The sequence below is a fragment of the Augochlora pura genome, chromosome 7 (genome assembly GCF_028453695.1).
Source record: "Augochlora pura isolate Apur16 chromosome 7, APUR_v2.2.1, whole genome shotgun sequence".
Taxonomy (NCBI): domain Eukaryota; kingdom Metazoa; phylum Arthropoda; class Insecta; order Hymenoptera; family Halictidae; genus Augochlora; species Augochlora pura.
In genome coordinates this window covers 36,526,265-36,543,197 of record NC_135778.1, presented here as the reverse complement: position 1 = coordinate 36,543,197, position 16,933 = coordinate 36,526,265, and the positions used below count along the sequence as shown (strand labels likewise).

The window sequence follows — 16,933 nt, the reverse complement described above, 5'->3', positions numbered from 1 at the left end:
CGTAATAAATACGTAATAAGTTGCAGATTTATTAGGAAAAATTTAGATTTCTTATGGACTTGATGACAATCCGCTGTGAGCCATAGCTTTTAACCCCTTTCCTTTCACTTTGCGTTGATTAACACTTATTTATCCTTAATATTTTTAACAATATGACCTGACAATTTTTGTTCCTTTTATTGTCTTTATGTAATTTTGTTTCCAAATTTTGATAATAAAAGAATTCATTTTTATTTCGATATAGAAGACATTGATAATATTCATATTTGGTAGATCTTGCATGGAATCTGTATTAGGAGCTTGACTCGTTAGTATAGCGCAAGGGCTGAATATTCAAGACTATGCAACTTTAGCAGCTAATCCTACATTTACGAGAACATTTTGTCACCGCATCGAAAACCGCACGAGCTCTCCGCAGCGAACTCAACTTCGTCGGACTACGCTTGCCACGATGTTTACCGAGGTTGCTTAAACAAATAGTTAACGATGGAGGCTACATAGGATTTATGTCACCAGTCAAGAATTCATAATTTCAAAGAAACTTCGAGGATGCTCGCCTAATGTTTCTGTCTTTGATATTAAGGGTCGCAGACACCAGAATAAACGCATAAAATTTACGGTCTACCAATTAGTATTCAAGAAAATACTAATTACTATAAAAATATATTTACTACAGATCATAGTTTTTAATTTTTAAATTTTGTAAATTCAATTGTCTAAGAATATACTTATTGTAAATCGTGCCGCCAAGAATTGCTCATTGAAGTATCTCTTTAGTTTAATACTGACTAAAATATAGTGATAAAACGTGGAGTAGGTGGCACGTTTACTTCCAAATAATTCACGAGATAAAGGATTAAACAAGGACTCACCTTAACGGGATGCGGATCAACAGCATACGTATCCAACTGAGAGGCTAACCTAAGGAAGTGAGTTACTGCTTGTTCTGGCGTGAATCCTTTTAACTGTGTTTGATGCAGCTCCATAGCTTTCTCCTCGATAGTCTCCGTCTGCTTGAGCAGCAGCTTGTGCGCGGAAATATAATTTCCCTCGTGAAGCTCGGGATCATAATCTCCCAGTTCACCTGAAACGAGAAACACGAAAACATTAATTAATTTATTCGTCGGATTCTTACATAAACTATCCTGAGCCATTCCGCAAACTAACGCTCGTCTCCAGATAGGATAATCCTTCGAATAATACAGCTACACTGTTGTTAATATCCATCAGAAAGTTGCAAAGAACTTGAAGATATTATTACATTAATTTCTGTAATTATTAAATGAGAAAAGTCTAGTCATTACTTACAAAATTCATTAAAAATTTATTTGAGTTTTGTTTCCACTATTATAGTATTCCGAAATATTATAAATACCAGTAAATTTACAAGATGGAGGTAGAATAATTTTTAAATGATTTACATTCGAAATATCTTCAAAAGAGACATAAAGACTTTGCACGAGATCGATCCTATCGTAACACGTGGACTCGTGCAACCTTTGCTACAGGCGATTTCATATCCGCGATAACAAAGTTACTAGACGCTGTACAATATTTACCGAGATCCAGGGATATTTGTATAAATAATACAAGACGGTAAGACAGAGCGGTATATACCCTGCGATTTAGGTACGATTGTTTGAGAAAGAAGCGCTGCTTACTTTGCACAATACACGCCGCCAGCAGCGATGCTTCGCCTGGACTACAGCAGAGTCGTCCATGAAGAAGGTCCCTTTTGAGCTGTTGATAAATCTGATACCTGGATATTTCTTCGTGTAGCCTCAGCGGATCGGGCGGATAATATTTGACACGAAAGGTGAACAGAATCGGGTCCATATCTGAAACGGAACAATCAGGAGTCTGTAATAGCAACGCGAATCCAAAATTCCTTCAACTATAAATTATCATATAATACGGAATTTTTATAGTTAATATACATTAGACTATATATATTAAACTAATCAACGGGACATTATACAATTGAAATTTCCGCAGCGTTGCGAACCGTTTTATAGGCAAATATTTTCCTCCCGCAACTTTTACCGAAATAAACATCGCTATGTTTACTCATCTATGAGAATAGTACAACGTGTCTCTACAGTCTGAAAGTTTCATGTGACATCGACCCACAATGAGCGACTATAGGATAGAAATTGCAATCGAAGCCTTGGTCACAGCTGTTCATTGTTACATGCAATCGAATTCACGTTCACTTGGATCCATTATACGCAGAACGCAAACGTAAGCGAAATTCTTTATTATATTATTTTACGAAGGATCGGCGCACGCCCGCGAGACAACTGTTACGAATCTGTTGTAATAAGGTAAATGTTGTTCACGTACACGACGTTATTACGTTTGCTTAGCATGCATTGGACACCAAACCGTGGGAGGGTGCGAACGGCAGAGGGGATGATTCGAAAACCAGGTACGATAATATTATACAGGGAGCTCTTGTTGCAAATGATTTGAAATTTCCATATCAATTTCTTTTCTACCGTAATGAATGTTCTTCCGTTGAATGCTCAATGACAAAAATTACAATATTTATGCTAAGTAATATTTTTGCTATATTTTCTCACGTCGAAAATACTATGCGATTAAAACTATAAATGAAACAGTTTGACCAACTGTTTCAAAACTAACCTTTTACTTGCTTGATTGCCGTTTTTGCCAGGTCTAGCCAATGCTGGAAAAAGTAAAACATTTCAGTTGAATATTATTTGAATGAATTATCACTAAACTGGTCAAATTGAAGCAAAATGAACTTTTCTGCATCTCGCACGTCTTTGCCACAAATGCATAAAATCCATTCTGCATCCAATTCAATTTTAATTACCAATTTCTTAAATAATCAAACGTTATTTATAACTGAAACAAACTTACTCTTTGTCTGCAGTGATCCACGTATCGAAGTCCGAAATAATCCGTTTCCTTGATCTTGAGTTGATTGCATACATATTCGAGGATGTATTTCCCCTTGTCCTGAGGCTGCAATAGAAATATGTCTGCAGTGAGTTCTCTTAAGATGCTCGTGACTTCGAGGAGTTATTGATCAACTTAAAAAAGGTAACCTGTATAACTATATGTCACGTGACAAAATATCTTTGTCAAATCGGTCGACGATATGCGTGAACAGGGAATCGACAAGTCTTGGAACAAAAAGGATGAACCTTTGAGACTGGAGGAGTTCTAGGATTTGAAGATCCTACGAAACTACCACCGAAGGAGTCCTAGGTTCAAAGTCTGATTGGAACAAAGCCTTGGAGACACTGTTCAAGGGAATAACGAACAACATGACGATACTAAATGAACAACATGTGGATACTTTTGATCAAAATGTTTTCTCATTGAAGATTATAAATTAAAAGAAACTGGTCCTGTATTAGGTATGTGTGCTATATAGTACTCGTACGATCCTAAGGTCAAGGTCTACCCACGCACAAAGCCATCAACGAACCAGGCAAAATGTGGATTTATAATACGTGAAACCGGGCAGCAGCGTGGATACGTATTCCGAGTGTCACAGCATAGAATAATAAATGCCGTACATACATATGCCACCATATATTTGCGCTAAACAGTTCCGTATTGCGCACGCTATGTATGCAATTCCGCTGAACCATGAGTGATTATGCGCTTGTCGAAAGTAGTTAGCCCAATAGTTTATCAACAAATATCCCACAGCCAGTCATTAAAGCCGCGAATTCGCGGGTTAGCGAGCGACGCGTCGCGCACAATGCCGATTCCTCCTGCTCCGATAATCCATATTGCGACGACACTGTTTGCGCGTTTGCTTTTAAATCTAGCAGCTTAATCGCCAGATTTAGAAACATGATAAAATCGCTTCGAATAAAATCCCATCGCGTGCGGCGACTTACGCTAAAATTAACCGCGTAAACATGTTGCTCCGAAATGTTTCGCAATTTCGGGACAATTACCAACTTGAAAAATCTGTACTGAATCTAAAATTCCGTCCATTGTCTTCAACGTTAAACGAATTTCCTTGATTAAAATGATTCCTTAGAAAAGGTGGGTTAATTTATTTACCATATGCTTGAGTATTGCTGTCGAGAGAACGGAATTTTATGTCGACTTAACCCTTTGCACTCGAGCGGCGACTCTGAGGCGCCGCTAAAAATTGCTATACTAGTTCTCGAAATAATTGTGACAGCATCAGGCTCGTTTATATTCAGAGATTGTTAAAATAACAAGTATTGTACATGCTAGTAAGCAATAATGAAAATAGCTTCGAATGCAAAGGGTTAAAAGAACGAGATAACATTCGTGCTTAACAACGATTTATACTTAATAGCATCTTCGTCGACTTTTCAGTGTCGGAAGCAATTATAACAATAAATAGCAATTTTGGAAAAAGTTGTTATATAATATTGATCCAAATAATTCATTGAAATGTGAATACCGCGTGGAGCCAGGTAAGAGGAAGACCTCGACAAATTCGTTTGTATTTTCAAAACGGCGTCCAATCAAACCTTCGCTATACACCAAGAATCCTTTGTGCGCACAATACGATGCGATTCTAAATAAGCACGTTGACGCTCAACCTATTCTTAGATATGCAAATTCTCGTTTGTAATTAAAATTGGGCGTTGAAAGTATAATTTCAGAGGGGGGGAGGGGGGGGGGCCAACATCAGGAAACTAGGTTGAATAGTTGCTGCGAAACAACGGCAATATAAAGAAACGTGTATAAAATTCAACGAGCACGATTTCACCGGGAAAACGGATATCCCTGGTTTTCGAGCAAGCACCTTCGATTGTGAAATATCGTCTATGCGACAACCGGCGTTGTCGTGACAACGATAATGTCCATTGATAAGCCAGTCCGAAGCGCATGAATGCTGTTTTTTTTGCGACGCTGTATGCACAAGCGAGATCTCCGTACGGCAGCAAGATTTCCGAATCGAAACACTCGACGTGAGACTGATATACGAGCAGCCGACTTACTCGATTCAAGTTTCCCTTGGTTGTTCAAGCATCCGGACTGCGATTTCCTGTTGATAATCTACGAACTTCTTTTTTACGATAGCGAAAGGTCGCAACTGTTTGTTTTTATTACTGTAATGTATAACTTTTATTATAGTGTGTAACTTTTATTATAGTGTAGTTCAAGGGTCTCTGTAGATATTTGCATTGAATAATATTTATACTCCGCGTATTAATATCTATACTCTATTTATCTGTTTATTATCTAAGATCGTATTATTTCAACGTAGTAAAAATTGTTGAAAATAATTTCTTTGTACAGAACTTTTGCCATGTTTTTCGACGACATTGGCGTCGTCGAGATCCCGTTCAGCGTTTCTCTGGACACGCAGGCGGAAAAATAAACGTGTCGACCGTGTCGCGCGCGCGAAACCGTGCGCGCGGTAATTTAGTTAATAAAAATGATGCATCTCGCGGAACGCAGTCGTAAGAGGCAATAAAAGCCGGCGTACGACGCAAATAACATATCGATTCGGCGTTGGACACCCCCAAGAATGGTATAAAAAGAACATTCTTGGCGAAAGCAGACACAGCTTTTAACGTGACGGGTGATTTGAATGCCAACTTACCATAGCTGCGATAATGCTACGACACAGCCGAAGACTATAACCTCGTAATAGCGCACGATAACGTGCGCGATTGCATTTAATGGAACGAACATCCGTCGCTTGTTCCTTAAATTCCGGGCTTCTTACGTCCTTATTTTCGATCACCCGCGATAGATCACAAATAAACTACTTTTGCATAATTCAGTGCTCGAAGACGACATTTCATTGAATTCAGTGATTAAATAATGTAACGCGAATCGTCATGTCAATCCTCAGGTGTTTAATTACTGGTAGATCAACAGGATAATCGGAAATTATGTTAATATTTGGCAACAACTATCATACTAAAATCATAAATACTAAATAAAATACTATTTCACTAAATTAAGCTTAACAAATATGGAGATTGCTAATTTTATTCGGCAATGTTGGCTCAGCCATTTTCATCACCACAGTTTTTATTTCTATTTTATTTATTTTTATCTCTTTGGTGAAAATTCTTTGCTACATAAAACTTGTTTTACGTTTTTTAACGCTGATATACAGCGTTCATCGTGGTACACGTGCAACCGAGTATTTTAGATTGACTGCCCAAAAAAACAGCACCTTTCAGATTTGTTAACGAAACGATGCACTTCTTTATTTAGATAACTCTTAACGAACTGAAAAACATTAGCTCGGAATTTTTTGCCATCCTCCTGTTTCATTTAATTTAGAAAAAATGGAGCCGACGTTTGCTGTTTCTCCAATGAAAGCTGGCACATTATTTGCGTTGCCCTACACAGTTTAATAACATTTATCGAGAGCGACGTGTCCCAATCGGAAATATCTGCGGTCTTCGCTTAAAATCATGATCACCGATTTTTCACATTTCTTTCGAATCGCATCGTTCTTTTCATCCGACAGAATTTGACATTTTCCTCGCAAATACGTAAATCCTGAATTCCACTAACACAATTAACGCATAAACGTTTTTGCAATCGTGACATTCAACATTTTTCCTTATAGCTACAAGCATATATTAAAAATATAAAACGACTTGTAAACATCGTCCATAATTTATGATCCCGTTAAAAAATTCGTACAACAAACAATTCGTAAAATTCATAAAATTTATTCGAAATTTTCTGATAATCGAAGGATATGCTCAAAATGTTATTCGAATGAAATTCGAAAGATTGGTCGAGAATACAATTGTATTCGCTAAACAGCAGAGATTGTTTTCAATGTCGAAATTTCAGACGAAGCAAGGTAATAATTTTTTCTTTTTGCATGAATATTGTCTACCTGTCTCTGTTGAACAATGATCGGCGGCTTCCTGTTTATAAAGTAATTGCTACTGTATAAGTAATATAATCGCAGCGTCACTGTACCAAGTCACGGGGATCATGGACGAACCATCTGCACGTGTTTTCTGTTTGCGATCGCTTGTACACAAACCCAGTGGCAAAGCGTTAATTTACGTTTTTTTTCTACACATACATTACCGGGCTGGGAGCGTCTCGGTGTTGCGGTTTCATAAAATGTCTCGGGTTTATATTCATTCTAGAGCTACGATCATTAATAGCTCAATGGTAGTGATCTAATTTACCACATTACCGACGTTTAAGTACTAGTTGTTCAACATTAGTAGACTTTATTAAACACAAAGGTAATATATTAAATAATTTAACTTCTCTTCTATTCCAGATTGAAGAAAGCTAAAGAAATGTATATTTCTTACACGATAAAAACCATCTATGCGTGAAATATCGATGATAAATACGATCTTCGTTAATGTTGTAATCTTCTATGTTATTATGTCTACTGTAAAATTAATCAGCGGAAGTCCAGTGCCGCGTGCGATAACAATTTAGCTTAATAGAATCTATTGGTCAAATAAATTTCTGATATCTATGAAAAATAGTCATTTAGTAAATATTTATATTTTTCAATGAACTAATGGCGAATGATGGAATCCTCTGCACGCGTTCGATACTATAGCTAGATAAGACAATGATTCTTTAAAACGCGAGTCACGGTAATTATTTTTTGTTGTTATCTGTAGATAACACATCGCGAATGTTTGTACAACGTCGGAGCGCGTACAACAAGATAGTTATAGCTTTCAACATTAGCATTAGTTTAGGTTAAATTGTTCATACTATGACATATAACATTTTTTTTCTGTTACGTGTACAGGCTACCGCTATCAATTATGTATTCAAGAAAACGTTTCACTGCTAATATCGTGTTTTAAACATATAGGAATATATATGTACACGAAAAGTATGTAATTATTTATGTTACACGTATTTGTAGTGCCTAGATATTTTTTGTACAATTAGAGCTAAAAGTTTATTATATCGTATCTAATAATTCTATAATAATATTTTATGATGTTTATAGCTAAGTCAATATGCTAATTATATTATAGTATACAATGGAAAATTATACTACTACCATTACTAACAGTATATTTAAAATAATATATTATGATATAGGCAATATATTAAAAATAGTATTGCATCAATATGCACACGAATATCTAATCCCGCGTCCATATCTATGGAAAATACCAATTTCCGGGCATCTAAACGTATCCACCGAATTCTAATAATACATTCTCCATGTAACTTTTCATACTAGCGTCGATAAAGATTCAGCGATGCCTCGCAATAGGACCTTGAGATAATACAACAGCAGGGAAATGCATATCAAGTTATGCATTTTACGCAATGTCCGCTTGTAACAGCTACAGTATCGTTCAAAAGTTGCTTTCGATCAATCCTCGTGCGATTGCATACAGCGTATTTATTTGTCAAATCCGGTGGTTACCATGGAGACGTATATCATTTTTTTTTTGTATAAATTCAAACGAGAGCGGCAATTGTGCCGCAAGTATTCTTCAAATGGAACGCAATTAAAAGCTGGAGAGGACGCTCGAAACTTAATGAATAGATGTTTCCACGAATTTCCGTTTCAACATAGACGATTGAATGCGAACCAAAATAAAGAAGTATGCTCTGTCGGAGATTGTTAGCGATAAAAATAAAGTAAAAACGCTACTTTATTTTACGAGTTATGCCCGCACCGAGCTAAGAAAGCATAAAAATCTGCAGTCCACTTATGGGATACAATGTACTACCATAAGACCTTCCCTACCGTTCTACTTCACGGCTAGCTGATGCGGTTCTCAATCCAACTTATGTCATAGTATGTTTACTTAAACCATGCAACAGTTTCTCATAGAAATTGGATATAGCTACAATCCAAACTTCAATGAACTTTCACAGCGCGTTAATGTCATTTAAAATCTAATAGCATTGCGTGGTTAAACATTTATAGCTTTCATAAAAGCGAAAAATTATTCGAACAATTACTCTCTGCTAAAATTTAATAATAATGATTTCGCCAAAAAGCTTGCAATAAATCAAATTTGATATAATATAGATATATTGCTATATAAGGTACATTTATTTATGTATGAGAGTGAATAGAGGCTCTCTATTATGCAGAAAGAACCTGTTATAGACATGATCAATATATGCTTCTAATTCACCTGTCTCATGATTATCATGTTGCGATAGCAACTAATGTTCGTCGGTCATCTGTCATCGCACACAAATCCATAAAATATGATAATTGAATTGGACGCGGTTGTTTCGTGAAATTGGATCGAGGAAGATATTAAAGTTCATTCTACAAAATTAATTCGCCGGTTAGCATGCTAATTGAATGCTTTCTCTGGTACCATTGAATTTATTCCATGGTGCTATTCATCAAAGGTGGTGCTATTCATCTTTTGTAACTTGTGTTTGATACGCTCCGTTAATGTTACTATTTACAATGACTTTTACAATAGCAATATCAACCGAGTATAATCATTTTTATTACGAATTTTTTAAAATTAATAAATGTTTCTCCTTCAGTTAAGAAATAGAATTTACGCGTGTAGAAAAAAGATTAGATCATCCCAACGTCGCGCACAAGAAATTTTATAAGAATACAACATTAGCGAGACATTTCTAACATAAATAATTGCCTGATACGATTCGATCTAAGTAATTTTTTGTTTCGAACTTCAAAAGAAAAAACTCCACGTAAAAAGGTACGCACGAAATATTTGTTCCACGCAGAATTAAAATCGCAACAAAGTCGACGTTTACTTGTTCAAACACTTCTCGTTAGGAATACTAAAAGCAACAACACACAACTAGGACAGCGTAGCACACTATTATCGCAGTTCAAAGTCAATATTTACGTGGCAGTGTTCCCCGCGTATACTCGATTTTCTTCCACGAATTTGCAACCGGCGCATACCACATTGCGCTCTGAAATTCGAGCACGGTGCCCGTACGTCTAGCAAAACTGGAAGATATTGTATTCATGTTTCCATCGTTCGACAGGATCGCCGAAAGGGGGGGAATATCCGCGCACCATAGTGTTCAGCTGTATCGACGGAAGAAGTTGAGGAAGCCCACCAATGAAAATTTCGGTTCGGAAGGGCTGCCATTTCCTCGAGCTCATATTGCAAGATAAACTTCGAGCAACTTCCCTGGCTTTAACTGTCCGCAACAGACATTGTTGGGAATTTCTCTGTATTTTATTGCGCCATGCTAACTCGCCGAAAGCAACAAGGAATTATTAATAATCACTGCGGACTATAAGCAGACTTGGACGTATTTTATAATTTCGATATAATAACAAAATATAAAATTATTGTTGTTCTTTGTCAAAGTATATATGCTCTAATATTTTTAAGAAATTGAAGTACACGAAATTACTTGATTAGAATACATTATGCGAAGCGGGTAGGTCATAACATGTACAGAAACGTCACGTGGCGTTAATGCAGCAAGCGAAAACGTTAATTCCGTATTCGACTAATTATCGATGAAACGCATAATTGAAGAGCCGACGCTAGTTACGCGTCACGTCCTGTATAATAAACATTTCCGTGAAACTGTAAGTTCGGCAACTTGGGAGAGAGGCTTCTAAAAATCGAAACGACAGTGGCACGCGGCCTAATTTTCGGCGCACACGAAAGTACGGATGCGAGAGCTGCCGAAGAACTTGCAGAACATTTTATTGGCGGAGCCGTGGAGCGGAGTTTACACGGGAAACGTTCTTAACAAGAATGCAACAAAGTATGAAATCTTCTTCCGCAATGGCGCCGGAAAATTGAAGAGAAAGAGTTACAGAAGAGAACCGGGTTATTACGGGTTTGTTACCTGACGCAAGACCGAGCTGAAAGGCCGTTGTTTATGCGCCAATTTATGAACTGGAAAATACCATAGCTCCGGGAACGTCTCCCGACAGTGATATGTAAATGGAAAAAAAAAATTCTACGGTAATTTACAGATGAATACGAAGGTGATTGTGATTCACTAGAATAGCAGAGTGTCGTCCATAAATCTGAACGAACGATAGTATCGTTACCGAATTCGTGGATCTTCGCGGAAGATAAATTATTCCGGGTCCAACAAAAGTTTTAGTTTCAATAATTTTTTGATGTTTCCGTTGTTTTGTGCTTCATTTCCCCTTTGCGATCATAATAAAATCCGCAGTTCAATGGACTGGGGGGATTTGTATGCAAACCTTCGTTTCCAACCATCGTTTTACAAAAAATCGAGAATAAAGAGAAGTTTGAAAACTCTTTTTTTTAGAAAAAGAGAAAAGTTCGAGCATTTCGAACAATTTTTTTCAGAATAAAATTTGAGGCGACCAATCGCTGGAATCAGTTCTTCGAGTAAAGTTTCACTCGTAACATGATTCAAATAAATTCATCAAATAAGAATTATGTAATTGGTCGAATAAAATATGTATCTGTCACCTACCAAAGAAGATTTGGTAAAGCCGATGTAAAAATTGACGAATTATGTAATTTTAGTAAAATCCAGGAGTTCCGTAAGAATTTATTTCGAACGACCTTATTGTTTCGCATTTGATTTACTAATTTCTGTGACAAACGCGCGGAGTCCACGGTCGAATGATCAACTTTAGTGTCAACCGGATCGCAAGGGAGGACCAGTCGGAAGACAGAATTAAAAATACACGAATTCGAATGTGTGGCGGGCGAGAGTGCAATCTAAAAAATGGAGGAGTCGCTGCAGAAAATATTTCGCCGAGTATTATTGCACATCGGCGAAATTGAATTCTGTGCGGGGTTATAAAATATTGAGGATCGCCATAGAAATAGACGTGCTCGAGAGTTCTGGGGTCCTCCGCGTAATACCGGTGGACAGCTAAAAGATTAATTGCGTCCCCCGGACAATAATGTGTAACGGTGGACAATTCTTGGACAATTAGTTTCCGTTGCGGTTAATTCGGGGAATTGATCGGATGCTTCTCTTGGAACGGGATTGCAACGCAATTGTAGGAGACACCTACGGCGAAAATGTTTGATGTCCGCCGATGAACGCTTAATGAACGGGAGGAGTCAATATGTTGTGTGGCAACCGATGTGGAACCGATAAAAGAGCAATGAACAGGGCACTCAAACAACAAACCCGACGGCTTTATTAATTTCGGTTTCTTCGCAGCTGTCGCACGGTTGCTGCTGCTTTACTTTTTGAACTTAAACTACAAATCCGACTTGCGATGAAGATGTCACACATAATCTAGTCCGTACGAATGTTATTCATTTCTCCTGAATCTAAATATAGATATTTATTATAAGTTAGGATTAAAAATTTCTCTCAATTTTATAATATTTTTAGAACAATTTTCTAGAATTATTTGATTCTTCTGTTAGCCAAATCTAGGAATGAAAATAAATATCAAGGGAATGATTGACAGGCATATAATTTCAATAAATCTTGTTAGTTACAAGAGTGAATTTATCTAATCATCTAGCTACGTTTATTATAATGCGAGCTTGAATTGAGAAACTTATTGAATTACTGTACTCGCAGTATGAAAATTGTTTCGCAAAGCCAGAATCAATGTCGCCGCGGATTTCGACCCCATCTCAGCTTTTCTGATTACAAGTTAACTACTTTACGAACTACTTTCACCGGATCTTCGGGTATTCTTAAGCTATTTTATCGACCTTGCCTCTTAGACGGCTTCTGCAATCGAGGATTGCTATGCCAGCATAATTTTTCGCTACCTGTGGAGTATATTATTGACAACCCTATCAACGCTGACTAATATAAAATTAACCTCGGAATTCTATTTCTATTTCTATTTAAGATTCTCGATTCAATCAAGAAACAGCTATCATCATACAACAATTTTTTCCATGATTGCTTAAACTCTGGTTTCGAATGGAACCAAACCCCGCCGTTTAATTGATAATACGTTTCCGTTTCCTGCATTGTAATATCCGCGAATAATCATGAATAAATGCAGAACAGCCTCTAATTTCATATTCCACGTTTATCAACTCTAACTCATTGTCAACCGCAGCTTCCCCCGTGCGATAAACACCGGAGTGGACAATTTACAATCGAATACAAAAGATTCTACGCGAGCACGTCATTCAATTGTTTCTACGTTCTACTAATCAATGTTCCATCAATCGAAGTTTCCCTTAATTGATGCTCCAATAATTAATCGCCTCGTTGATTGATATCCGTTGATCATCGAGATTCCATTGCCTGTCTCTCAAACAATGATTGCGTCACCGTTCCGTTTATAGAAAGTAATTTAACCATAATTAAAATTTACCTACGATTGCTAATTATTTCTTCATATATATAAGTTTATCGGCAAAAATGGTAAGAGATTTATATGCATAATATGTAAACGCGAACAATTTTCAGGAAACGATGGTCCAGCCTATAGTACGCGACGAGAATTGGCAGAGATTTCTCTAAATTGTGTACAATGAAAAACCGGATCCTTTTAGAAAATTGTATTATCGAATGTGAATGGTATAATTCAACGGAATCAATTGAATTTTCAAATATTCCATCAGCTCCGTTCCCGATGCGTTTCGATATCTCTCCGTGCTGTATTTTTTTTTTTTGCCAATCTTCTCGCACTGTCATCAGGCTCGCTGATATTTCGAACAAAACTCCCCGTCGTACAGAGGAGTTGTTAACAAATCGATCACTGCAATATTCGAACTGCATCGGTATATCTATGTATAACACGGCGAGAAACTACTTTGATTAAAAGTTTCTCGACAACCGAGCGATAGACGCGTTAATCCAACGAACGATTTTAGATCGTATCCTTTATTCCGTGGCGATATTTTCGATAAGTAAAAAAACTGTTTTTAATCATTACTCTGTTCCTGTTAATTATCTGCGGCGGACGATCAACGACTGAAAGCTTTGATTTCTTGCGAAATATCGAAGCGTTTCATTATTATTTTAAACGCAAAAGCATATCAATTATGCATCGTTGAAGCTTCAGAAATTGATGGTGCCAAATGTATTTCCATTAGACATTTCATTAACCCGATGGATTTATGTTATACTCTTCCCCCGCCGTCCGATCTAATTTATAATTAATCACTTTTTTTTCAGCTACGAAACGAGCGAACGAACGTTAAGTTCGCTGGAAGAACAACTTGTCATCCATGACAGTGAGTGCACGTGGTCTCGTGACGTGAGGAAGCTTCCGTGTTGGTCGAACGCGTCCGCACGGACACGAAATATGTGCCCCCCTATGATCGCGATACACCCGAAACATGTTATTTATCAACACCGCGCCGTCGAAACGGTTTGTTCCGATCGGTCATCGGAGAAATTACATAAGCCCGGTGGAATCGAAAAAATCGCGGGGGTATGTCATCGATATAAAAACGGTGTCTCTGTCAGACCGAACGATTCTACCAGCAGGAACATACAATTTTCGATCAATGATCATTTCACACACGCAGCTACGTAGGCATGTCGAGGTCGGCAACGAGCTTGATACTCGAGAATGAGAAACATGCGTGCAGAAAAGAAATCTGAAAAGCTAGTCACCGGCTCTGAACGATATATTTGACGGGAGAAATGTCATCCTTGACATCGCGTATTGGTATATTCTCGACGAGCGAGCATTAAGGGTTGAATGCGGAGATGATATTGGTTCATGGAGAACCGAAAAAGTACCAGAACTGATGTGAAGTATGCGAATATCGATTCTACAAATCGACTGTAGGAATTTATAAGGTAACGAAAACAAAGAAGTATTTATTTAAAGATTTTAAACAATTAGCAAAGTATAATATAGAGGAATTGTTGCAGAGGAATTTTCAATAAGGCTTGCTATGCACTGTTACACCAACGATAATAATACTACTGTAGTTGCAACCATTTGTTTATGATATAGTTATTCGTTTGTTTCTAATTAAAACGACTCAGCGACCGCAGCTCACGCGGTCGCAGTGGCAACTTGTCCAGTAATACATTAAAATGATGTGATCATACCGCACGCATTTCTGTCTTGAACACAGAATCCATACCTTTCGTTCTTAAAGAATATTTATTACGTAAAAAGAAGCTATAACGCAAACACCGAAATGAGAGATAACCGATGAAATATCTCATGAACAGGAACCAATATCAATTAGAACCGATACATACTTTATAATAGATCCAATAGTAGGTTCTTCATAACTGTTTCATTCAGAACCAATATGCATATAATAGTTTGGAACAGTTTTATTTTCGGTACGTTTTCCACCCCTGTCGGGAGTACAGTTTTTCGCTTCGATCGGTGTGGATTCGTCGCTCGAAGAATCGAGTTTCGTAGAATGGTTTCGACTCGAGAAGAAATCGGTACGTAAAGTCGTGTTTTCAAGTTCACAGACTACTGAACCGCGGGGTTGTTTCGCTCGGCGATCGTTACCGCTCGTAGGAGGAAAAAAGGGGTAAAAGAAGCGCGTGTACAAGCGTTATCAATAGGTCGTCGCGTGCGGCGACTGGTCAATGAATGCGGTATCCGCTCACCTGAAAGTCACAGTGGATAATTTCGGCGTCGTCCAGGAGTCGAATAGTGGCGCGATGCACCACCGTAACGTCGCTCTTGCTGCCAAACTTCAACATTTCTGCCCTCAAGTCGCCACCCGAATTATCCCTCCGGCCCTCATCGTCTCCTGCTCCGCAGCACCACACACTGCCCGCTGATTACACTCGATTTACGTTGTCGTCGCTTTCCCCGTCAACGATGGTGTCGTCGCAGACGCGTGGCTCTCTTGCGAATTTTCCGACGGGCTGACACTACGCACGACAGCACAGTAAAATGAACGACGAGACATCACCGTAAAGGAACTCTGAACTCTGTCAACCGGTCCCGTCCCATCCACTGGTTCGCTCGTTCGACGATGCCACATCTACGAGGCAACGCATCGAACGCGACGTTGCCGTGCAAGGACACGGGAATACCGCGACGCGATTGGTTCTTCGCGCGCATCGTGGCGGCATATTTGAATCGCGAACCCCCGACGGTACTGTACTTCCAGAGAGTCGAACCACTGGATGACTATTTCGTATTATACATTATTAATTAGAATATAATAGCGTTCATAAAATACTTTTCTCCATTGGTGAAGTATGCGGAAGAACGTAGCAGTCTGCCAAGGCATGACCACCGGTGCTCTTTTTTCGTATTATGTTTAATATTTTAATGTCATACCATAACCTACCAAAAAATCCTTCAAATCGTTGAATGTTAGAGGCTTGAGAGAGAAGTGAAATGAATATTTTTGAGGTATAGAATATTCGAGTTTAACGTGTTTCTTGAGCCGAAGGAAAAATCAATGTACGTATGCATTAATAATAAATTTTTATTACCAATAAAGACGAGTACGCTCCGACGTTGAGCGAGGCAGCACAGACGTGCATAGGGTATGTAGCGCAAGAACGGGTTGTTTTGCTATCTCGCCACCATAGACGATGATTTAGATTGAAAGGGATGCGCAAGTGCAAAGAATTCAGCGAAACCTGTATCCCAGGAAAAATATAAGAAGAAATTTCGATTATAATCCTGTTTTCGTGTAAGAGGTGAGAACAATTTAAATCTACAAACACATTTAAAATTTATTCAATTTCTGCAGATCTATAAACTGTAATCCGAAGTAAAACGCAAGTGAAACGTTCTTAATTAGAAAATGATTTTTATAGTTTCCAATGGGTCTTGTGTATAAATTTAGGAAGAATAAATTGGACTGTGATTGATAGAGTAGTTTAAAACCACAAACGAAGTATAAGAACAGACCAATCACACAATGTATGCTGTGTCACATACTCGCAGGATTCCATTACCATTTCCGTGTAATGTCCTGCTCTATCGATTGGGTCTGGTTTTTCATCAATTGCCATTAATGATACAAATTAAAATAAAACGGGTCAGGTAGCTCTATTGCAAATGAGATATAGAAATAGATTTAATAATCAATGTACTTTTGCCTTTCATTTTCTTGAGTCCCAAAATCTGATTACCATTCTCGTATGTCGT

The 16,933-nt window shown here is 37.9% G+C and overlaps 1 protein-coding gene and 1 long non-coding RNA gene across 3 annotated transcripts in view; one reads left to right on the top strand and one right to left on the bottom strand.

The window, feature by feature from the left end:
- The window catches only part of Frmd5 (FERM domain containing), a 44,410-nt gene extending 28,620 nt beyond the window's left edge, over positions 1-15,790 (bottom strand). For both annotated transcript variants that reach the window (XM_078187767.1, XM_078187768.1), the window contains exons 1-5: positions 15,427-15,790; positions 2,887-2,991; positions 2,647-2,689; positions 1,662-1,838; positions 873-1,084 (exon numbers count right to left, since the gene is read on the bottom strand). In XM_078187767.1, coding sequence (XP_078043893.1) covers positions 873-1,084; positions 1,662-1,838; positions 2,647-2,689; positions 2,887-2,991; positions 15,427-15,522 — 633 coding nt within the window. In that variant the 5' untranslated portion in view covers positions 15,523-15,790. The remainder of the gene's footprint in view (positions 1-872; positions 1,085-1,661; positions 1,839-2,646; positions 2,690-2,886; positions 2,992-15,426) is intronic.
- On the top strand, positions 2,137-4,191 carry LOC144473674 (uncharacterized). The gene is made up of 3 exons (XR_013494628.1): positions 2,137-2,241; positions 2,367-2,428; positions 2,900-4,191. It is a non-coding gene; the product is annotated as an uncharacterized LOC144473674 (long non-coding RNA).
- Positions 15,791-16,933: the final 1,143 nt, after the last annotated feature.